We start from the raw sequence: 24,896 nt of genomic DNA on the forward strand, positions 1-24,896 counted from the left end.
GCTGCAAGGATAAACTTGATAAGAAGCAAGGGACCCATATACCATAGCTACCATTTAAAAAAAAATAAAAAAAATAAATAATATAACTACATCAGTCATTCATCTCAAAGATAAAGTAAACTTACAGTAATAAACAGCCAATTAAGTTATTTTTTAAACACTGGAATCACTTTCATACACAGCTTACATTAGTAGTACAAAATGTATTATGTAATTATGTAAAAATTAAGTAATACAATGATGAAAATTTTAATGATTATAGTTCAGATTTTATTTATCTAGACCTGCTTTGCTGCTTTATTAAAAAAGAAAATATATATACAGTGAGGAAAAAAAGTATTTGAACACCCTGCTATTTTGCAAGTTCTCCCACTTAGAAATCATTGAGGGGTCTGAAATTGTCATCGTAGGTGCATGTCCACTGTGAGAGACGTAATCTAAAAAAAAAATCCAGAAATCACAATGTATGATTTTTTTAACAATTTATTTGTATGATACAGCTGCAAATAAGTATTTGAACACCTGAGAAAGTCAATGTTAATATTTGGTACAGTAGCCTTTGTTTGCAATTACAGAGGTCAAACGTTTCCTGTAGTTTTTTACCAGGTTTGCACACACTGCAGGAGGGATTTTGGCCCACTCCTCCACACAGAGCTTCTCTAGATCAGTCAGGTTTCTGGCCTGTCGCTGAGAAACATGGAGTTTGAGCTTCCTCCAAAGATTCTCTATTGGGTTTAGGTCTGGAGACTGGCTAGGCCACGGCAGAACCTTGATATGCTTCTTACAGAGCCACTCCTTGGTTATCCTGGCTGTGTGCTTCAGGTCATTGTCATGTTGGAAGACCCAGCCTCGAACCATCTTCAATGCTCTAACTGAGGGAAGGAGGTTGTTCCCCAAAATCTCGCAATACATGGCCCCGGTCATCCTCTTCTTAATACAGTGCAGTCGCCCTGTCCCATGTGCAGAAAAACACCCCCAAAGCATGATGCTACCACCCCTATGCTTCACAGTAGGGATGGTGTTCCTGGGATGGTACTCATCATTCTTTTTCCTCCAAACACGTTTAGTGGAATTATGACCCAAAAGTTATATTTTGGTCTCATCTGACCACATGACTTTCTCCCATGACTCCTCTGGATCATCCAAATGGTCATTGACAAACTTAAGACGTGCCTGGACATGTGCTGGTTTAAACAGGGGAACCTTCCGTGCCATGCATGATTTCAAACCATGACGTCCTAGTGTATTACCAACAGTAACCTTGGAAACGGTGGTCCCAGCTCTTTTCAGGTCATTGACCAGCTCCTCCCGTGTAGTTCTGGGCTGATTTCTCACCTTCCTTAGGATCATTGAGACCCCACGAGGTGAGATCTTGCATAGAGCCCCAGTCCGAGGGATATTGACAGTCATGTTTAGCTTCTTCCATTTTCTAATGATTGCTCCAACAGTGGACCTTTTTTCACCAAGCTGCTTGGCAATTTCCCCGTAGCCCTTTCCAGCCTTGTAGAGGTGTACAATTTTGTCTCCAGTGTCTTTGGACAGCTCTTTGGTCTTGGCCATGTTAGTAGTTGGATTCTTACTGATTGTATGGGGTGGACAGGTGTCTTTATGCAGCTAACGACCTCAAACAGGTGCATCTAATTTAGGATAATAAATGTAGTGGAGGTGGACATTTTAAAGGCAGACTAACAGGTCTTTGAGGGTCAGAATTCTAGCTGATAGATAGGTGTTCAAATACTTATTTGCAGCTGTATCATACAAATAAATAGTTTAAAAATCATATATTGTGATTTCTGGATTTTTTTTTTTTAGATTATGTCTCTCACAGTGGACATGCACCTACGATGACAATTTCAGACCCTCCATGATTTCTAAGTGGGAGAACTTGCAAAATAGCAGGGTGTTCAAATACTTATTTTCCTCACTGTATGTGTTTTTTATGCTGTTCAGTACATAACACTTTTGCTACATGTACTTAATTGTGGAACTCAGGGAGAAAACTTTAGACACCAGATATGTCTTGGCTGACTTTAGAGGTAAACCTCAGTTTCTTGATTTTAGCCAAACTAGTTCTTGGAAAATGGGAAGGGAGTGGATGGGTGAAAAATAAGCTCAGATGTATCATATTAAACAGACTGTGTGGTAATAATTGGTCAAGAAGGAGACACACACACACACACACACACACACACACACACACACACACACACACACACACACACACACACAAAGCAAGCCTAATGCCCTTGTCTTTGTGATTACAGTGATTACAGGTCAATGTAGTGCTCACTGGTTTGGAACCAAATGTATCTGTATGCCATAGGCAATTTGCATTGATATTACATTGTGTAAACAATATAGACAAGAACTTTTAGGGAACAAAGGTGAGTCTTTATATAAGAGTTTATTTCCACAGGTAGGTAGTAATTTGCACTGCTAATAAGATGAAAGACGTAAAAATTTGGCCTTTGAATATAAACAGAAGATCTAAAGTTAGGGTGGCATAGGTATTACTTCAAGCTAGAATGACGCTCTTTCTCTCTCTCTCTCTCTCTCTCTCTCTCTCTCTCTCTCTCTCTCTCTCTCTCTCTCTCTCTCTCTCTCTTTTTCTCTCTCCCCTTCTCTCTCTCTCTCTCTCTCTCTCTCTCTCTCTCTCTCTCTCTCTCTCTCTCTCTCTCTCTCTCTCTCTCTTTCACTGTCAGTTCAAACTAAGACTAGGGTTTCTGTTGTGCACACTCGGAGCAGGGCGCAGGGCAGTGACTCCATGCCTTTATACGGCTGCAGCTGTATCCTCTTGGCATGGAGTTTGTTCTGGTTGGCAATTCTTCCCAAAAGCTTGTCATATCCATTTATAAGTAACATTACTAACCCTCTATTGATAAAAACAAAAATACAATTTTGACCCTTGTAAAAACATCTTTTGTAAAAGAGACCTGCCAAACCTCACATGCAGCTAAGTTTTACAAGGAAATAATGGAAGTACATTATTGAGTTGTTTTTTTCTAAAGCGTTTCTTTTTTCAATTTACTTGCATACACACTTTTAGTGATATAATTATTAAAGCAAATAGCCTCCAGTCAACAAAAGAAGACTTGACTTTTAGATATTTAACATGATGTAAACATAATATAAATATTAGCATCTGGTAAAAGCTGGTATGAGGTAGCAATCAAAATAACACCAGAGCAGTGTTCATCTTCCCATAGTGGAAAACTGGCAGATCCAATCATTATGAATCTGAAATTATTGATAGTTGAGAAGACATTTTGGTTTCACTGATACTAATTAACACCCAGTGGAGGCCATGCCCCTTTTTCTCCGTTTAGTAATCCTTGGGCTGGTGCTTTCACCTCTCACTAAATATTTCTATTTGAAAGATGCATTGCTATTCCTTTTTCACACAACACAGAGTGTTACACAAACAGCTAACACAAACAAAATATGTTGAGATAAGTAATGTGATACTAACCATATCTATTAAAGATGCACTAAGTTGCACTACATTTTCATTAATGTGTTTTTGATTTGTATTATTACAGAAATTCAAAAACCCCCATGCCCATATGTGGTCTCCCCCCCCCCCCCCCCCCCAAACTGTTGCCAAAAATTTGGACGCACTCATTTGTACAAGGTGCTTTTGATTGCTGTTGCTTTAAAACTCCCTTTAGTGCAACTACGTGGCCAGACATGTTCCATCAATGCAGTGTTTATGTGCATAAGGTGTGCTCCATGTAGACATGATTTGCCATGGTTGGGGTTGAAGAACTTTGGTGGTTTGCACTGAGCTCTTGTCCCAGTCCCAGTAAATGATACAAAACACTTAAACCTTTCATACACCTAGATTTGTTTACATTTCATAAAATCTTTTAGCAGAATAGACAAGATCTTTTTTTTGTACTACAATATGATAAGAAAGCAATAAACTGTAGGTCAAGTTACTTATTGTTTTGCTATCTGACTTGACATTCACTGTAGTCCTTGGCTTGGACAAGCTGCACACACATACACACCTTTTTTCAGAGAATAAAACGATACTTTTCACTTTGTATATTTTCTTCTTGAAACAGCATACATTCTCATTCAAGACAGTATTCACTTCATACAGTATATAGCCACAAGAACTGCTCTCAGATCAGCAAGAACAGAGTGGATTAAAGTCCTGTGCCACATTGGTGTAAATGCTCGATTGATCCCAGGTCAGTGAAATATAGGATGTCACTGCAGGGGATGTGGTTAGGTTCTGTGCCTTCAAGACTATTCTTATGGAACATGAGAGAATGTAGAGAGCTAAATCAAGTAGTGCCTTGCACACCAAGGCAGCGATTTGGCTGCCCTTCATGTTCCGCTTAAAAGTGATACAAACACACACACACACACACACACACACACACACACACACACACACACACACACACACACCCACACACACACACACACACACACACACACACACACACACACCTCTGTCTTATTTTTCTGTCTTTTCATTTCTCCCTTTTTTTTTCCTCTCAGTATAAAATGAAACCTTAGGTAGATTTTCATATGGAAATGGATGCCGCCTTAATATAAACGGGAAGCAGCTGCTTGTGTCTGTTCGTTGAACTTATAAAGTCTGTTTAGATGCGTATGCAATTGACCTATCCTGTTTTACATGCTTCCTGCACAAGGTTGCTGTGCATTATGCACCACATATTATTAAAACCAACTTTTATTTCCTTCAGTTAAAGCTAGCATGACTTACAGCAATATATCACAGTGTAGCTGTGTGCTGTATTGTGGTTGAATAGACCTCTTGAACAACTTAAATTTTTTTTTTAATTACAAACTTAAATCTCTAGGTTTTTTTTTTTTAAGTTGGAAGCTATGTGAATGTTAACCCACAGGAATGGACAAATCATGAAGTAATTAGCTGGAACACGCCGTTGTGCTGCTAAGTCCCATTATGCTAGCCCTGTAACTCATTAACACAGCTTAAAGCGGCAACTACTGTAATATAACCCAAAAGTATAACGAGAACTTGAATACCCAATAGGTTTCTTGATTTTCACATTTTAAACACAAAAAAAATTTAAATAATTTATTTTGGAAATAATATCCTTAGTACCTGCTATGCTTTGTATTAGCTGTTAGCAGTAGAAGTATCTGTACTAGCGACAGTGTCTTTATACAAAGTAAAGTGTTTATCCACATGAACTGAATGCAGTTAGGAATCAAGTTTGTGAAAGGGAAAATGTAATAACATCCTAGCATGATTATTGGCTAATTGTTTGAATTCTTTGTTTTTCCGCATCACATAATTTGCATGTCAAAAAACTGAAAAAAAAAACACTCAGACGTTGTTTGTCACGCTGCCTCTGAAATTGCTGCTACATTTCACGCACATACATGATAAAAATCACAGCTGCCTGTTGCTTTGTCACTTGCTGGTGTGGACGCTTGGTAAACGCAAGAAGTCCTTGGCTAAAATTTTGGCTGTGTTCTTTCATCTCATGTTCACACATTGGAGGGTGTGTTTCAACGTGAGGTGACTGCTTGAAGCATATGGCAGTTATGTATTTCCCACAGTTAAACGACCTACATAACCACATTTTTCTGAGGAAAATTCTAGCACTCGGGTCAGTCAAAATGTGATTCTAATAATAGACTGTTAATTGCATATATGGCCTAAAATAGCACCGTTCTTCCCTCGGCAGCTCTACAGCTGCAGACGATGGTTAATTTATTTATAGAAAATATATAATATATATATATAATATACAACACATGGCTGTGTAATAAGAGGTCTAATAGGTAAAGGTGTATGAAGGTCTAATGTGCATTACAGTTAATAACTGGGAAAAGATTGTCCAGTTTAAAAAAAAAGGTCAGAATACTGAGAAAGTAGAGCGAATTCCACTTTTTATTTATTTTTGATGGAGACTGGTGAAGGTCTTGTACTGGCTCAGCAGAAGGAAGCTTTGATTTCTTTTTTCAAATTTGGTCATATACTTTCCCTGAGGTAGAGACAGATTAAAGATTTATTAAGCAGCTGTACATTCTCTGTGGCCACACATCTCATCTTTGACGTTATGGCAATGAGAAGTGAATATTGCCAGACTAGTTAGATTGTTTTATGCGATGTTGGTCTTATTACACTCACGGTCACGGTCAAGTCGCACTCTAAAAAGAGTGCAGTATAAGATGGAGGAGATCGGGAGCAGTTTTTGTCCTGAAAAACATAATTACAGCAGCAACTGGAAGGTGCGCATACACAAAAGAATAGACACCTGAAATAACAGGAAATCACAACACAGGTGCATTATACAGGAAATAAATACATGGGGGCAAACATTCAGTGGGATGTAGGTGCATGAGAATTTTATTAAGATTAAGAATTGACAAGATTTTCAAAATCTTTTCACTAGGGCACAAATCTAATATACACCCGGCAGAGTCTTTCAAGAATGAGCATGCAGATCCCATTTTCGTCATGATACTAATGTGAATGATATGTGACATGTTAAACAGCATGATTATAAACAGTAAAATTCCTAATATGATAAGTTAATTAAACAAGCAACAGGGTGTGCAGTTCTAGGGTAATAAACAACAGGGTTTTGACATGCACCCCAATGTTATGCTAAGTTGATGTTACCTTCCTGCAGTTAATTATTTTATAATATCATCCACATCATGGAGTCTCATACCACTGTGCATTGTCTGTTTTATGCATTTCTAGGTTATGGAATGAAAACTGAACAAATTACTTGCATACAGTAGCAGCTATAACAAGGTTTTTCTATGTTGGGATGTTTTTTTTTTTTTTTACTGTTATAGTTAAGTATTCATTGTTTTTTAATAAATGTTATTATTATTATGTTATAGTGTCACTGTTATTATTAAGCAGTAACACTAGAGGCTCATTCCTTTTTTAAATTCATCACTCATTATACAGTATTTTCTTTGCCAACAAAGCTTTGGATTGATGATCTCATAATGACCCACTGCAGTCGTCCATCAATTTAGCGGGGTTTAAATCTCGCGGTCCCACTTTATCACGATTTTCAATTCGGCACATAACTATTTTGTTTCGTGGATGGTCCTATTTGAACATAAGATTTGAGGAGCATTACAAAAAAACATAGGTTTCCGCTTATTTATTGGTTGTAGTATCCTCTGTCGTCAAATAAGGGCGGAGTTCAAGACATACATCACCAGATTTAGCTTAAAAATAAGTTTTGTATCTTTAACTCAGCCCCTTTTTTGACGTCATTAAACACTTCAACCAATAAACAAGCAGAAAAAGTTTGCATAGGCTACGCTACAATACTGCAGCCATTTATTGGGGAAATTAGTTTTTCACAGTCGGTTTTGGCACGTAACTACCACGATAGACGGGGACGACCGGTTCAGTATTTACTGATGAAGACTTCTAAGCACTTATTAAGTCACTCTGCTAAATACCATAAATGTACATTTATATAATATAGTATAAATCCATGATATAAATCCCTCCTCCTTCCATGATATAATATTATAAAGATGTTTATAATGTTACTCACAGTAACAAAACTGTAGCTAATAAAAAAATATGTATATATGTCAATCTGCTGTCAATTGGTTAAAATATTTTATCTCAATTAACCACATGATTGTCATGAGTTAACTCGTGATTAATCGCAACTTAATCGCACATTTTTATCTATTCTAAATGTACCTTAAATTAATACTTCTCAAGTTTTTAATACTTTAATAAACATGGTCATGGACAAATATGGATGCTTTATGCAAATGTTTATTATTAGAAAAATCATATTCAACATAGAGCATGAAGATAAAATATGAAATTTTCTAAAGTAATTATGGTGTTTAAAATTACGCAAATCATCAGGGCACCAAATGGAACTTTTGCTGTTTCCACATGGGCAGTTTTAATTGCCAGATGTGTGCATCATTGCGGATTTTGGTGCTTGATTTTATACTTGGCACATCAGTAAGACAAACCCCACCAAAAAAAATAATAATTTTTTATATAATAATAATAATATAATATTGTGCCTGGAAACCCAAACCTGTTCCAGCATGGCAATGCTCCTGCCTACAAAGCCAGCTTCATTAAGATATGGCTTACAGGTTTTGGAGAACAAGATCTTGAGTAGCCAGATCTCAACCCTATGAAACACCTTTGGAATGAATTAGAACTCTGACTGCACCCCAGGCCTCCTCACCCTACATCAGTACCTGCCTTTACTAACATCATTGTGTCTGATGAACACAAATGTCCACAAGCACATTCCAAAATCTAGTGAAACATCTTTCCTCAAGAGTAGGGAGAAAGAGAAAATTGGGACTAAATGTGGAATGCGATGCTCAAAAAGCACATACCATACTTATGACCAGGTGTCTGCAAACATTTAGCAATATAGTGTTTATAGTGTGTATATGCCTTTGATGGGTCTATAGACTAATTTTAGAATCAAGTATAAGGCCAAGTGAAGCAAAACTTGTTTTGTTTTTTGTAAAAGCTGCAACCATGCACACATATATTTACTGCAACTCAATACTGGTTTCACTAATGCATGTGTAGACATGCTTCAGATGACCCATTAGTTACCAAGCTACTTTAGCATGCAGGAGTGAAAGTAAGACCAAGCACTTCAGGTTTGCAGTGATTAATGTTCTCATCAGCTATAGGGAGACAGATACACAGAAAGTAACAGTGAGTGAGATGAAACCACAATTCCCCTTTTTTCTCTCTTACTCTATCAGTAAAATGTCAATCAGACTCAGTTGTAATCAATAGATTTACACTGCTGCATGGCAGTTGCTTTTTTTTTTTTTTTTTACTTATCTGAGGTCAGCTTTTAAGTCCTGGATTGTTATCTAAAGGTTTATGAGACATTTATGTGAGAAGAAGAATTTTTTTTTTTTTTTTAGAAACAAGCAATCATGATGTCACTGGATGAAGTGCTCTCTTTCACACTCTTTGTTTTGCTAAAATGCAGATGCAGATGTATATTTGAGGTTTCAGAGTCATTTAATGCAGAAAGATTTGACTTCTATAATTGGCAGTAACTGTTATGAAAAATTCCTTTGGACAACTCTTTTTTCATTTTCAGGCAAACCTTTTTAAAACAGTTTTTCTCCCTATTAAATTCTGCATCATTGTGAACCTTGTTATCTTGCTTCCTGACAGAGAATGCTACCAATGTAAAAACATTTTCTTTTAATTATTTAATGATAACTGAGTATTTTTGTGATTCTTTTGATTATCGGTGTAATATTTGTAATGACTGCTGCTGTGAAAATCTGCCATTTTCAATTTGCCACACTCAGAGGAACCACCATCATCCACTATCAGTGTACCACACTAGAAGGGAAAGCAATATGTTATATATCTTTCTCATACATGAGCTCACAGACACCAATGATTGGCCAGTGTCTCTGTGACAGAGTAAATAATATATCTGATCCCCTCACTCTGAGAGCGAAGTTAAAAAGTATTTGTGGCATTGTTGGGATTCAGATTTGTTGAACTCTATGATACTGTGAATGATTCTATTTTACAACAAGAGCCTTCAAAATTTGTACTGGAATACCAAATGGCCGAATATATACATTAAGCTTTAAGGATATATCTTAAATTGTCTTGCAGAGAGCTATGGGCTGAAGCCCAGCTGCTCTAATTGGTGGCTAATGATGTCATCTAATATAAGATGAATCAGTAAGCATTAGCTGGTGTCACATGACTCATATTTAGCATGAGGTCCTGGGAAGCATTAAGTATATACTGTAAGCATTTAGATAGAAGCTCCCTCTTAGTAACTGCTTCTTTCTGGCCAGAGCCTTTTCCTGCTAACTCTTAGAGCTGAAATGGGAGCTAAGTTATTTTTATTGATGTCATTATATTCTCATTGTTGGCTTATGTTTAATGGAACTCCAGAGATGAAGTCAGTATTTCCTGCTGCAACTCCATGTGTGAAAACTTCATGTTTTCAATGCAGGGTTCCTTAACATAGCTGCACAACAGGGACCCATTTGTCTACTTATTTAAGAGCAATATTTGTGAGAAATGAGAGATTTGAGAGAGTGAGAAAACTGAAGATACCTAAACTATTCATGGTTGGTAGATATGGAGACCAAAATTGGAAATAGATAGATGGCATAACAGTTTCCTTTATCTGTGACATAACATGAGCATGAGGAAAAATGCAGTGGCTTTATGCACACAAATAGTTATTTTTTTTGCTGGGTCCTTGTCCATGCCATGGCCTACCTGTTGACTTGATCTTTGCCAGTCTTCTAAAAGAGACAGCAACTACATTTTGAAAAAAAAACTTTGCAAGTTAAATCTTTAAATTTAGTTTCTTGATCCGCACTGTGTCTCATCCACAATACATAAATGAAGCATCTCATCTATTGAGTGAGATTGGAAAAAGATGTAGTCGTTACATCTTGCATGTGTGTGAGAATATGAATGTGGGACATGGAATAAGATGGTTAGTATTATATACCATACTTTGACTTGGGATTGTCACATTGACATTCATTGGTGTGTGTGTGTGTGTGTGTGTGTGTGTGTGTGTGTGTGTGTGTGTGTCTAGTAGGAGAATAGTGTGAAATTGCTTGCTAATTGCATACTAAATGTATATGTTTGTTTGTGTGTGTGTGTGTGTGTGTGTGTGTGTGTGTGTGTGTGTGTGTGTGTGTGTGTATGGCTATGTAAGGATTAGGAGATTTCTACGTCCTTCTCAATCACAGTCTTGCCACGCACTTCCTTATATCCAATCCCGCTGCTCTTCCTTTTCCTTTCCCCTCCCACTGTTGCTATGGAGACTCGAGAAGTCTCTCAGGTGCCTTACTGCTGCAAAGTGAAGCAACTTCCCTCTCTCTCTCTCTCTCTCTCTCTCTCTCTCTCTCTCTCTCTCTCTCTCTCTCTCTCTCTCTCTCTCTCTCTCTCTCTCTCTCTCTCTCTTCTTCCATTTCTTTCCCTCCTACATGCTTCTTTTCCTCTTGGCTACTTTGCTTTCTTTTTTCCCTCATTGCCTATTGTCTTACTCCCTTTTTTCTTCTGTCTGTCATCTCTAAACATATATATTTCATTTTTTTTTTCTTGATGGCAGTGGTGAGGACGAGGGATAGAGAGGGACGAGGTCATGGGATAGAGAACAGGTTGGGTTGGTGAAAATGAGACCAAAGAGACAGAAAAGTGAATATGAGTTAAGAATTCCCAGGAAAAAGAATGAAAGAAAAGTTTTTATTGTTCACGTTTTCTAAACATGAAATATAGTAATACTGTATACTAAAATTGCTACTCTTTAATAATACTGCTGCTACATTTACTTTTACTATAGATAATAACAACCAAACATGTGCTTCTGAATCTGACAGCAGTGTAATGTAATGCAGGCTAGAATTAATTTGCGTTCTTGTTTTACTGACAGTATTCGCCTTACTTCAGTCCAATATGGGAAATGGAAAGAGAAGAGGGAATGCACTATAGGAATATTTTCGAATTGAGCTCTCTTCCACAAAATTCCATTTAAGTATTGTAATTATAACAGACTGTATAACAATTGTGTGGACATGTATGAGTTTTGCTAAAGATTTCATCTTTAAAGTATGAGTGGATTATGAGCTGATTCCGACAGTGTGGTGTTAGTAGACACGCTTGCTAAGTTGTACTGTATGCATGCACTTGATTTGATAATGTGTGACTGATTTAAGGCTGTGCATTTGGAAGACACAAAACCCATACATTACCGATAATGATTAGTCTTAGTTGGCATAACTGCATACTTGTGTATCCATTTCAGAAACTTTAAATGATTATGGTCTGAACGTAAAGTGTTACATTGAACCAGAAGTACTGATTTTCATGTACAGACTTGTTTTACTTAAGAAATACTGCTACCATGTGTATTTAACTAGAGCATAAACAGATTTTAACAGAAAATTCCAAGGCCACTCTAATAACTAAACAGTTATATATAATTTTTTTTTTCATTATACATTATATGGACAAAAGTTTGTATAATAATCTTTACTCACTAGATTTTGGACTGTATTTGTGGTGATTTGTGCTCATTTATCTACAAGGGCGTTAGTAAAGTCAAATACGGATGTAGTGTGAGGAGGCCTGTGGCGCAGTCAGCATTCCAAGTCAATCTGAAGGTTTTCAATAGGGTTGAGGTCAGAGTTCTGGAGGAGGCCACTCAAAATCTTCCACTCCAACCAATGTAAACCATATCTTCATGGAGCTGGCTTTGTGCACAGGCATTGCAGTTTTGGAACATGTTCAAGTCTCCTAGTTCAAGTAAAGGGAAAATATGCTACCGCATCCAGAGACATCCTATACAATTGTTTGCCTCCAACTTTGTGGTAACAGTTTATGAAAGAATGTAATATGGCTGGAAGTGTCAGATGTCTTAATACTTTTGTGTAAATAGTGTATGTTAGACTGTGCGTGTGTTTCCAGTTCCACAATCACTCAAATTGCAATAACTTCACTTGCTGTGCGCCAAGGCCAAATGTCAGAATTGGCCTGTTTATTTTCTAGAGGAAACTGTTTAGCAAGGCAAGCAGAAAAAAATAAAGAATGTACATGTCACAAAAAGCATAAGAGAGCAGACCACACATCTGGAACAAGGTAGAACCAGGTGAACAAACATGCTCAGAAGCTGAGAGTAAAAGAAAGAAAGAGTGAGAAAGAGAGAGAGAGAGAGAAAGAGAGAGAGAGAGAGAGAGAGAGAGAGAGAGAGAGAGAGAGAGAAAGAGCTTTCACGATTACCCTGCCTCAGCTTTATTGTTATTTCTCTCTGGCTCATATCCCTCCTTCTTTCCCACTTTCTTGCTCTCAACCTCAGCACATGTGTTTAATTTTGCCATCTGTGACTTATTTAGTGAATAACATATACAATAAAAGACACAAACACATTCTCCGATCGAGATGATAACTCATCACGAACATAATAACGCTTACAACGGCGCGTCTACATTCGCCAAGTGGTTTCGGTTAGGTTTAAGTATTGCTGGCCCCTGGAGCAGATTGCTGCCTCGCTGCCCCGAGGCGCCATTAAACGCTTCGTAAAAGAACATTAGCTCCCGTAATTTCACCCTGAAACACCTCCAAAGGTTATTTGTGACTGTATCCTACAGTTTAAAGTCATTTCTATGTTCAGAATTTGTAGGCAGTTTCATCAGCGATTGTGCTTCCACCCAGACGCCTACTTTGACATGCCTTTAGAAACATAAAACATCTCTCAAGCAGACAAGGCTCTGAATATGACTAAGTGTTCATGTTGCACAACATTTCAGACAACAGCAGCTTAGAATTAATCATTTTTTTTGGAGTGCTTGGGTGTCATTTTATCGAAGGGCGTGTCAATCGAGTTTGTGCATAAGAACCACCAGTACACAAGAAAGGCGGTGTTTACTTTGTGTGTATATACACAGAGCTGTATGTAATGACCAATAATAAATCACACATTCTAATTTGATGTGCTGTTGCACAGCCACGTTCGTTTGCATAAAACACAACGCTTTAATTGCCATATATAATAGAAAATACTTATAAAACAACAACTCGTAACTCATAGCGGAACTTGTTAAAGACACGATATGGGGCAATAGGATATGACATTACATGCCAATGAACCATCATATGCCATCATTTTTTGTATAAAGCAACACCACAAAGCCCTACCTTCTTTTTTGCTTTTGATTTTATATGCTGAGGTATGACAGCTTTGTATTCAGTGCTTCCACCATTTTGTATTTTCTGAAGAGGTCCCATCATGACATGGCTCAGTCTTTGTGTGATTATGAATCCACAGGTCAGAGTTCACTAAATTTTAACTTTGGAATGCAATGAAATGCAAAACTTCTTCTCATCGAGCTTGCGTCTTCTAGCATCCGCATGTGTATAATTGGAAGTCAATGGAATGAAAAGGTGTAGCGTGAGTTCCCGTGAGAAGATGAGATTTACTGAAAATGAAGTAAAGCTACTGTTAGATAAAGTAGAGCAGAAAATTGTGTAACAATTCATCGCTGGCAGTGTTCCAATGGGCATCCAATGAATATCATGCCAAAAAACATCTTTAACCCTGATACTATTACTGTAACACCCAACCTCTTTTAACCTCTTAGTTTAACATCATTAAAAAGGACTATTTGCTGATCTTTTTAGGGTTTTGTTTTTGTGCAAAGTCAACATTCATAGAGTTCTCATCAAACTCTAGTTTAAAAACTTTTAGGAGTAAATATTTCAAAATGTCACAAAACTCTGTCGGAAACTGTAAAAAAAAAAAAAGGTGCAATTGAACGTCACTGGGTTATTAGCTTGAGGGAACACCTGTTCCTTTTTTTAAGGATATATTTAAGGGCCGTAAGGATCACTGTCATTCCTTGAAGTGTGTCTTTAACTGATTTGTACCTTGGAGGACAAAACCTGTATTTGGCAATCCTTCAAATGAAATATCAGTTCTGGAAAAGTCTTTTAAGTGTCTTCATGAAAGCAGGTTGTGCTCTTTCTAGACCTACTAGTTTGTTTATCTACCTCTTTCTTTTTCTGTCTGAAACGAGGCAGCCACCTTCCCTGGAATGCTCGAAATGGGCAATTACAGGCAGGAGGATGAGTATAATGCAGCTGAAATGGCAGGTTATGTGTCAGAAGTTTGCGCTCAGTGGTATATTGTTTTATAAAATGGACTTTATGAATTGTTTCACACAGAAGCTTGGCAAACACATGCACGCACATACCCCACACGCACACTCATTAGTGGTGAGAATAGGTAGCATGTGCGCCAGAAGGGATGGGATTAACTGGTTGGGCACTTTGAGGAACCTGTCCAGAAACTAAGCGGGAGACGCGGCAGAGAGGCCGTGACCTGGTGGGCCATCCCTGAAATTATGAAAAGGACGAAGCAATATTGCGTCGAATTTGATTAGTCGAGCTAGCGCGGTTGTTGATTTATAGTCTTGGATATTATCATTATCACAATATGCAGTGACATTAAAAAATACTGTCGAGTAAATGAAATCAAATAATCAGAAATTGTTTTAGGTGGTGGCAGTGTTAAGGCATGTTTTGAAAATGTCTTTTTTTTTTTCCCCCAGATGCAGCTTCTTGACAAGTTCCCAATCGAGGGAGGGCAGAAGGACCCCAAAAAGCGCATCATCCCTTTTCTTCCGGGTGAGACCAGGCACTTCCTTTGCTCTTTTTCTGTCATTCGATCACTCCATCCCCCACACTCACACATGGTTTGACAAATGCAGGCAACCATTAGAATGGTTGGCTCAGACCCCCTCTTTTTGAATCCCCAGGCTGCTAAGACCCACACACTCACGCTTACACGCATGCTGTCAGTATGTCAAAGAATGGTTAAGAGAAGCATATCAGAGCAATGAATAATTCAGAGAGTGAAAGAGAGAGAGAGAATGATGTGCTTTTTCAAATACTTGCCGACTCGGCACCTCTCTCATCTTCTAGCCTCCTTTCTTTTCTTCTGTCTGCCTGCAGTCACACTGTATCTAAAAAGCCTTCACACTTTATCTAAACACATTGATTTTACATAGAGATCACTCCCAGGACAGCTGTTTGAATCTCTTTTTTAATTCCTGTACATTAATCTGTCTTGCTCAAGTGCAAATTTTGGTCTGCTTTTGTACCGTATGCCAACATAAAGTCAGGACATTTATGCTCACAAAACAATCTCTATATATTAGAGTTGTAGTGTTTTATTTACATGTAGGTAAAAATGCACCAGTACATTATCCACACTATGGATTTTCATTTTGTCAGTCCAAGTGAATGAGGCATGGTCCGTGTGCTTGTCAGTTCCAGTAATAAATGTGTGGTCTTTGTGTCTAGGAATCTGAATGGTGGAGGCGTGGCCTGTGGCCTTCTTAATTCTGGAGGAGTGAGCCCTATACCAGTCAGTTTCCATAAATGAGACATGGCCTTTGTGCTTGTCAGTTCCACTAAAGATGGTCTGACCTGTGTGTATTTTAGACAAATATAAGGCGGAGGCATGGCTTCTTTAAGTGACGGAACGTGATATTTGTGCCTGTTATTCCAATGAAGGAGACGAAACTACTGCGAAAAAACTGCTGTGGTGCCTGCCAGTTTTGCGCCTCTGTGTCTTTCATTCAGTAAAGGAGGTCGAGCCTTTGTCTGTTAGTCAGTAAAGGAGGTGGAGCCTCTATCATTCTGTCAGTAAAGGATGGGGAGTATCTGTGTCTCTTAGTCAGTAAAGGAGGTGGAGCCTCTATCATTCTGTCAGTAAAGGAGGGGGAGTATCTGTGTCTCTTAGTCAGTAAAGGAGGTGGAGCCTCTATCATTCTGTCAGTAAAGGAGGGGGAGTATCTGTGTCTCTTAGTCAGTAAAGGAGGTGGAGCCTCTGTCTTGTAGTCAGTGAAGGAGGTGGAGCCTCTGTCTGTCATTTAGTGAAGGAGGTGGAGTCTCTGTGTGTCAGTCAGTGAAGGAGGTGGAGTCTCTGCCTGTCAGTCAGTGAAGGTGGTGGAGTTTTTGAGTCTGTCAGTCAGTGAAGGAGGTGGAGCCTCTGTCTTTTAGTCAGTGAAGAAGGTGTGTTTCAACCAGTGACACTTTTGTGAGATACTGTATGTGTTTTATCATTTCTGGTAAAGCATCCATAATTTATGGTGGTAAATATGTTTTATAAAATGTATGACTAAAAGAAAACGATTTACCTTTTTAATAACCATGGTAGGTATCAATTTTCCAGTCAGAACATTTTAAGGTGCACACAGGGCTTAAAACCGCTTAGTGGAGTTGAGCAAGACCTGCAGGACTATTTAGAAGTGAGTAGGAGAACATTAAGTGTGTTGCATTAGAAGTTTAATTTAACCTTATACTTCAGATTCTGATAGCTTTTTCTGTCAAGTTCAGAATATCTTATTGACTTGCCCATATGTAATTACATGCTTTTGGGAATCATTATGTTTCTGTGTCTATAGTCATTTACTGACTCTATGAAAACATTTGACCCTATTTTAAACTTGAACCTACCAGGACCAATTGCTGACCCCTTACCTCATCTCCACCGAAAGGAAGTTATGCAGCCATTTTTTTCCAGCCCTCTCTTGCCATTTCAAAGGTTCCAAAGCTTTATCTCTATGATAATGTTGTCAGTACCATAGCACTTATCATCTTTTAGATGTCCGACTGGTGGAGCCTATCATAACTCAGGGCAACTGCACCATATTGGTTTATTGCATTCTGAAATTTTGTCCTGATTTTTATCCCTTATGTTTGAGATAATGTTTGTCCTTTTGTGACCTCAGCAGGTCTCACAACTAATACTTATTACAGGAATGAAAAATTCATCACCAGCCAACAAAAAGCCTTGGAAACACTACATACAGTGAATCCGGAAAGTATTCACAGTGCTTCACTTTTTGCACATTTTATGTAAAAAAATAAAAAAATAAATAAAAATAAATGGGGATCGTTGATGCACAGCCATTCTCAGATCTCTTCAGAGATGTTTAATCGGATTTAAGTCTGGGCTTTGGCTGGTCCACTCAAGGACATTCACAGAGTAGTCCCGTAGCCACTCCTTTTTTTTTATCTTAGCTTGGTTAAATATGCTTAAGGTCGTTGTCCTGTTGGAAGATGAACTGTCGGCCCAATCTGAGGTCCAAACAGCTCTGGAGCAGGTTTTCATCAAGGATTTGTCTGGACATTGCTGCATTCATCTTTCCCTTGGTACTGACTGGTCTCCCAGTTTCTGCTGCTAAAAACCATCCTCACAGCATGATGCTGCCACCACCGTGCTTCACTGTAGGGATGGCATTGGCCAGTTGATGAGTGGTGCCTCGTTTCCTCTAGACATGACAATTGACATTCAGATTAAAGAGTTTAGTTTATGTTTCTCATGGTCCGAGAGTCCTTCAGGTGTTTTTTTTTGCAAATTCTAGGTTGGCTGTCATGTGCCTTTTACTGAGGAGTGGCTTCCATCTGGCCACTCTAGCATACAGGATTGTTTGGTGGATTGCTGAGAGATGGTTGTTCTTCTTGTTCTTCTCTCCATAGAGAAACTCTTGGAGCTCTTTCAGAGTAACCATCAGGTTCTTGGTCCCCTCACTGACTAAGGCTCTTCTTCCTTGATCCATTAGTATGGCTGGGTGGCACACTTTAGGAAGAGTCCTGGTGGTTCCAAACGTCTTTCATTTATAGATGATGGAGGCCACTGTTCAATGCTGCAGACATTTTCCTGTACCCTTTCCCAGATCTGTGCCTCAATACAATCGTGTCTTGGAGGTCTACAGACAGTTCTTTAGACTTCATGGATTGGTTTGTGCTCTGACCTGCACTGTTAACTGTGGGACCTCATATAAACAGGTGTGGGCCTTTCCAAATTATGTCCAACTGAATTTACTACAGGTGGACTTCAATCTAGTTGTAGAAACATCTCAAGGATGATCAGTGGAAACAGGATTCAACTGAGCTAAATTTTGAGTGTAAAGGCTGTGAATACTTATGTATTGTTTTTTATGTTATTTTCATTTTTTAATTTTGATACATTTGCAAAGATTTCAAACAAACTTCTTTCACATTGTCATTATGGGGTATTGTTTGTAGAGTTTTTCTGGAAAATAATGAATCCATTTTGGAATAAGGCTGTATCATAACAAAATGTGGAAAAAGCGACGCACTTGAATACTTTCCGGATGCACTGTATTTCAATAGAAACATATGTTTTAGGATTCCTTTAAAAGATGTTTAAACTCAAAGTGTATAAGTAGTAAGTGTCAGAGGCAGCACTCTAGTGCATAGTTGCCACAGTCATAGTCCATAGCTGGCTGTCAATACATGTTCAGAATAAGTCATATTTCGAAACAACAATAGAAGTAAAAACACAGTTGGCAAGACTTCACAAAAAGAATCAGAAATATCGGAGAATAAATTAGCAAAGAAATTCTGGGCTAAACACAGAACAGGTGAACACAATAGGGTAATTATCCTTGAGAGAACTGGTTAGAGACAGGGCAAAAACTAAACTAAGGCACATATCAATATATAAACAAAAACAAACAGAAAACTGGGAACAATCAGCATGTTAGCGTTGGCTGTGTTTACTCTCCTTCAGTGCAGTAAGGTGCTAGGACCACTATGCCTCGGTCTCTGTTTCTGTTTCTGTTTCTGTTGCTTCTCTCTCTCTCTCTCTCTCTCTCTCTCTCTCTCTCTCTCTCTCTCTCTCTCTCTCTCTCGCTCTCTCTCTTTCTCGTTGATGTATGGATGGCTTATCTGGCTCTGTTCAAACTCATATACAACCTTGAAAGTTTATGTATTGCACACATGAAAATACTATATCTTTCTTCCTTTCCCCAGCTGCATACCCAATTTAATAAGGTTTGACACCCACATTGATAAACAATATCATAAAATACCCTGTGCTGTTCTGTGGCATTAAAGTCAGTGACTCGTGGGCACAGGAAGCCATGTCACCCAGCACAACACAATATGGTGAGATTGAAATGACTGAAAGCTCAGAATTCATTGTTATTCATTAAAAAAAGAATATCTTTTTACTTTTATTTTCTTGTAGACCTCTGAAAACTGCATCCATACCTCTTGGATTACCTGTTTAATCTGATTAGAGAACCATTTTGTTGGATCTCATATATGCAAATGGACCGAGATAATAGAAGAAGCTGCACTTTGTTTTGTATTTTATTGCAGTTGTGTTATGGGCACTCAAGTGAAAAAAGCCACAAATAGGAAAAATAAAGGATTATGAAAGTTTTATCTGTAGTAAAATCTTCAAATTTGACCAATGCGCTGAAGAAAATGTTAATTGGGTATCAAAGATGAGTAGTTTTTGGCCAATTGCACTCACAGATGTTAATTACTGTGAAAAACACAGTGTTTTCTATTTAAGTAGGTGTTTTGTGCTAGTTTTTTACTCTCTCCCTGTTGTTTTTCTTCATTAAGGTAAAATCCTGTTCCGGCGAAGTCATGTACGAGACGTGGCAATGAAAAGACTGCGCTTTATAGATGACTATTGCAGGGTGAGTTTCCCACTTCCTTCAAATGTTTTCAAGTTAATCACTTTTATTATTTTAAGTATTTCGCATTCACATTGTGTTCCCAGGAGTCTTCCCATATCTTGAGATTCCCCAAGGTTATATATTAGGTTCATTTTTATGTTTACTTTTTCTGGGAAAAAAAAGGAGAAAAATAATGCCTTTTCCACAAAATGGGAAATAGTAGTATATAAATAAAAACAGCATTAAAATTCATTTGTCTGTAATTGTATATATGCTGGATATTGTATTGTGCTAACAAAAGTACAATAAAATGTATTATTGTTGTTAATTGTTTGACATAAGATTTAGAATATTAAATATAAAAATAGAAATAAACTTTAGTTTATTTTCCAGTGTGAGAGAGATGTTCTCACTCTCCATTTTTTTTATTTTCTTGTCTTTTCCCCACTTCCTTATCTTTTCTGATGGCATAAAGCCAGTTTTCCCCACATAAACACATCATTTTTTTCCACCCATGTTAACAAACATGTATTGATAAAGAACAGTTGCTTGTGGAAGCCGGAAGAGTGAATAGGAATGTTTTGGGAAGCTTGACCTTATGGCAACAAGAGTCCATGACATTCTCAGTGCATTTTTTTGCACTGTGTTACAGTTTATAGCAAGCATTCTGTAGTCAGAGACCCTTGAAATTTTCTTTTTTTAAATCTAAAAATAATAAATTTTTTAATATAATAATAATTATTTCAATCTAAATGCTAAATAACTCCTTCATTACATAGTTATCTCATGAATTTTAATTAAATGTTTATAATAACGGTTTGTGTGTATTTATTATTTATTCTGTGTATTTATTAATTTTATGGTTTCTAGACAGACCCACTGCTCTACATATAACGACAATGGGGAAAAACCCATAATAAGTACAGAATAAAATACGACATGGTATGATGGTATTAGCAAAATAATTGTAGATCATCACCTTTAGGTTTTTTATACTTATACTTGCGTTTATTGTTGTGGCAAGTCCATGAAACAAGTTAGTTCCTATCTTACACTGTAGTAGCTATAACTATCCAGTCCAGAACATTTTGAAGATACTGTATAAATGTTTGTAGTGTCAGAAAACTTAAAGCAGCATTCTTACCTTTATTTATCTTGTGTCAACATTGTCACTTTTTTCAAATTTGTAGCGCATTTGTGCAGCGTCTGACAATTTGTAACAGTACTTTAAAAATAATAAAGTAATAGAACAAATACCTTCAAATTTATCAACTATCTGACCAGTCAGAATTGGGAATTCAACAACACTTTTTTACCATATAATTTTTTGAACCCTGTATATACTATTCAAAATATTTGCCATAAATGCATCTTGCCAGTATTCACTTCGACCCAGTGAGTATTGAGTAAAGCTGTGGGAATCAGATCACATGCTGTTACTGTTACAATAACGCTGATAAGACATGAACAGGACTGCATGTTCTGTTAGTTAAGAAACACCTTGGATTTGTAAAAAGACAAATCTTCCTGCAGTGAAACTTCATTAATGCTGTTATCCTAAAATTCATCCTTGATTATTTAAGAAAGCAGCACGTTAGTGAACGATGCACGCGAGCAGTTTGAAGTTGCTTTGAAGTTGTTAAGAGGGAGATGTTCACCACCCATTTCCTGTTCACTTTAATAAGAGAAACGTCCTCCATGTAAATGTGATGTTCTCAAAGAATGCGTACTCTGGGGATTCTCCTCATAATTACATGTGTCTCTCATATACTCTTTCCCAAACCCTTCCTTCTTTTCCTCCCTCTTTTGATGGTCTGTGCTAATGAGTTTCCACAAGAAACAAAGCAGTTCACTGCCTATTAACTTTAATTGAAGTTTAATTGTATTCGTTTTGCTGCTTTATCAAATAAAACTGTACCTATGTTATTAGATTTCTAGTTCTTAAAGAACTTAGTAATAAAACCCGTCCTCATACGTTCATATCAGGATTGTTTCACACCCTCAGTTTATTTCCGGACTATTTATTTCCAGACATTTTGTTTAGCCATGACCACTGCTTTTGGCATCCATGTTTCGTGGTCTAACTGAAAACTGTGTTGTGCCATTTATACTGTTTTACATCGTCTGAGGGGGCCATTGTCTGAGGGGAACACACACTAAATCAATTTTCATACAGATGGATAAGACAGAAGTTATATTATGTTGTCATTATTATCTGTCATTATATCATATATAATGGCAACTGAAAGTAAACAAATAATCAACAATAAATTAAATAATAAGTCAAATATAAATTAGGGATTAGGGCTGACAGAGTTGGCAAGACTTTGCAACAAACAGTAGAAATATCAGAGAATAAATAGGCAGGTAATATGATGTGATCAATATTGTGATACAATAACATTGCAGTATCATTTTTTTTTTTTGCTGTAAGATGAAACAGGCTGAACAATAGATTGGAAATAAGATATTATATCCATATCATGATAGATTATGTCACAATATACTGAAATATTGTGGATATCATATTATTAGATATTATAAATTATAGATGTTAATGCTGTTACTTTATATTTTGTTATTTTATATCATTTGAAGTTTCCCCCATTTAATTGTGAAGATAATGATGTTATCTCAGTTGTTAATGTGTATCATAGTAATGTGTTATAGAAAATAATTGCATACCCACAGACTGGATGTTAAAATTATCATGGTAGCAATTGCTCCAGTTTGTTTCTCTTCTTTTATAAAAAATTGGAACCAATATGTGACTTTTTATTTTCTCTTGTTTGTGCTTAATATTTTATATTGTGATACATTCTGTTTTCAAGCCATATTGCTCAGCGTTAAGCAGGGTGTATTTATTGACCTCTATTTTACACAGAGTGTGTGTTACAAAAGTGTTCAGTCCATGGTTCAGAAGAAATTTGTCAGTGTGAAAACAAACTATGAATCAATTCCTCACTTCTATAATCTGGACTCTATAATGTTGACTCAAGTATAAAGGCCAAGTTTAAAAGTTTATTTAGCTATTCCAGTGATGTTTTGTTCTTATATCACATCTACAGTCTTTTTGTGTTAAATGTAGAAACTAATTGCCTTCCATCAATCACACGTACCAGCTATGTGCATGTGCATACTGATAAACCCAGATCCATCATGGCACACAGTCTCAAATACATTTCATTTAGTTCAAAGCTCATCAGAGTAAGATGTTGCTATATTAATAATAATTGTCATATTGAGAAGTTTGGACACTCTTCCAATTGTAAGGTCTCAAAACCTTTGCAGTTATAATTCTTTAATGGGCTTAATAAGACCTATTAGGAAGGTGAAGAATTATCATTACGAATAACAATTCTTGAGTGCACTAAATTCTATGACTGTTTAAACCATGTGCTTACACTCAGCAACCATGGGCTCCTCTTAGCTGCTGACTGATGATCTAAAAATTATGCTAATTGAAGCTGTCAAAGCAGGCTATAAAGTCTATAAAAAGATTTTAAAGTGCTTTCCACTTACAATTCTAAATGTCTGAAATGACTTTAGGAAGTTACAGGGATGTGTGAATTTAGTTAGAACTGCTGGTCAGAAAGGCAAAACAAAACACCAATATGAGACGAAGGACTTGGAAGCATGATTTGCTGAGAGACGAGTGGTGGTGCACTGTTCTTCTGTACTGTGAAGCTTTCACAAACATGATCTGTATGGATTCATCAGACAGAAACCCTACTTGATACCTTATTACACTGTGATTGTCTGATGTACTGTATGCAAAACCCATCTACGCATGTTAGGGGTGCGTGACAGTCAGTGGCACATGAAATAATAGATAGACCTGATAGATAAAATAATGAATTCCATGATTATCAATATTAATGTATGTATTAATTCATATAAATTAGATTAGATTATGTGGTAGAGTCAAGGAAACTGAATCGTTGGCTTCTCCTATAGCACAATGATCCATAACATACTTCCAAATCCACCGTGAGCTACTTCAAATAATACAAAAGCTGACATTATTGAAAATCTGTGGCTTGATCTTAAACATGCTGTGCTGCAAATAGGACAAGGATTTCGTATAACTCAAAACATTCTACAACGAAGGCTGGGTGAAAATAAGATAGAAAGAAACCTAGCTTGATATGAAAACGGTTTGCAGGCTACAATATCTTCAAAAGGATGTGTAGCAAATTTTAGCGAAATACTTTTTTTTTTAATTTGAAATGTAATTTGGTCAGAAGTGCCAAACATTTGGATACAAGCATAACATTAAATTGATTTTGAACATAACTGGAAAATATCTTTTTTTGATTTTTGTTCAAATAGCAGCGAGTATTATTGCTTATGTTTGAGAGGGCTGGACATGTTCATGTTCCTTTTACCCATTATTGTAAATGTGCTAGCAATAATGATCCATTGTGACATCAACACAGACTATGACATAAACATATTTAATGCCTCTCAGGGTGGAGATTCCCTTTAATAATAAACAATTTTGATTTCCCAGATTTGAGTAACAGGGTTGTAGGCGGACAAATGAATTAGATCATAATTAAACCAGCCTGTTTCCTGGTTAGGCATTATTATTTAGACATCTTGCTAATCGTTTGCAATCAACAAACTGTTTTGATGACTACTTTCTGTAGAACTGATGTCATTTGGCAGGTCAAAGCCAAATTCTCAAATAACCAGCTTTCCCACGCAAATGTGTTGACCTCAGAGGCCCAGGGTTTTCAAAGCGAATCCCAGCTGTCTTTTTTTGGGTCTTGTGGCAAGCACTAACATGATTCCTTACTTTATGTTCACAGATCTATTCATTTGTCTTTTTCAACTTCACAAATGTGCTCAAAAATGTGGTGTCAGTGTAGCACCACCTATCACGTTTCACTGGAATAGCA

At 37.1% G+C, this 24,896-nt stretch overlaps 1 protein-coding gene across 10 annotated transcripts in view; it reads left to right on the forward strand.

Annotated features, from left to right (window-relative positions):
- sh3pxd2aa (SH3 and PX domains 2Aa) overlaps positions 1-24,896 on the forward strand; it is a 111,370-nt gene that overhangs the window by 29,072 nt on the left and 57,402 nt on the right. For all 10 annotated transcript variants that reach the window (XM_083523110.1, XM_083523111.1, XM_083523109.1 and 7 more), the window contains exons 3-4: positions 15,097-15,172; positions 19,937-20,013. In XM_083523110.1, the coding sequence (XP_083379236.1) occupies positions 15,097-15,172; positions 19,937-20,013 (153 nt within the window). The remainder of the gene's footprint in view (positions 1-15,096; positions 15,173-19,936; positions 20,014-24,896) is intronic.

Source organism: Silurus aristotelis (genome assembly GCF_946808225.1).
Source record: "Silurus aristotelis genome assembly, chromosome: 20".
Taxonomy (NCBI): Eukaryota; Metazoa; Chordata; class Actinopteri; order Siluriformes; family Siluridae; genus Silurus; species Silurus aristotelis.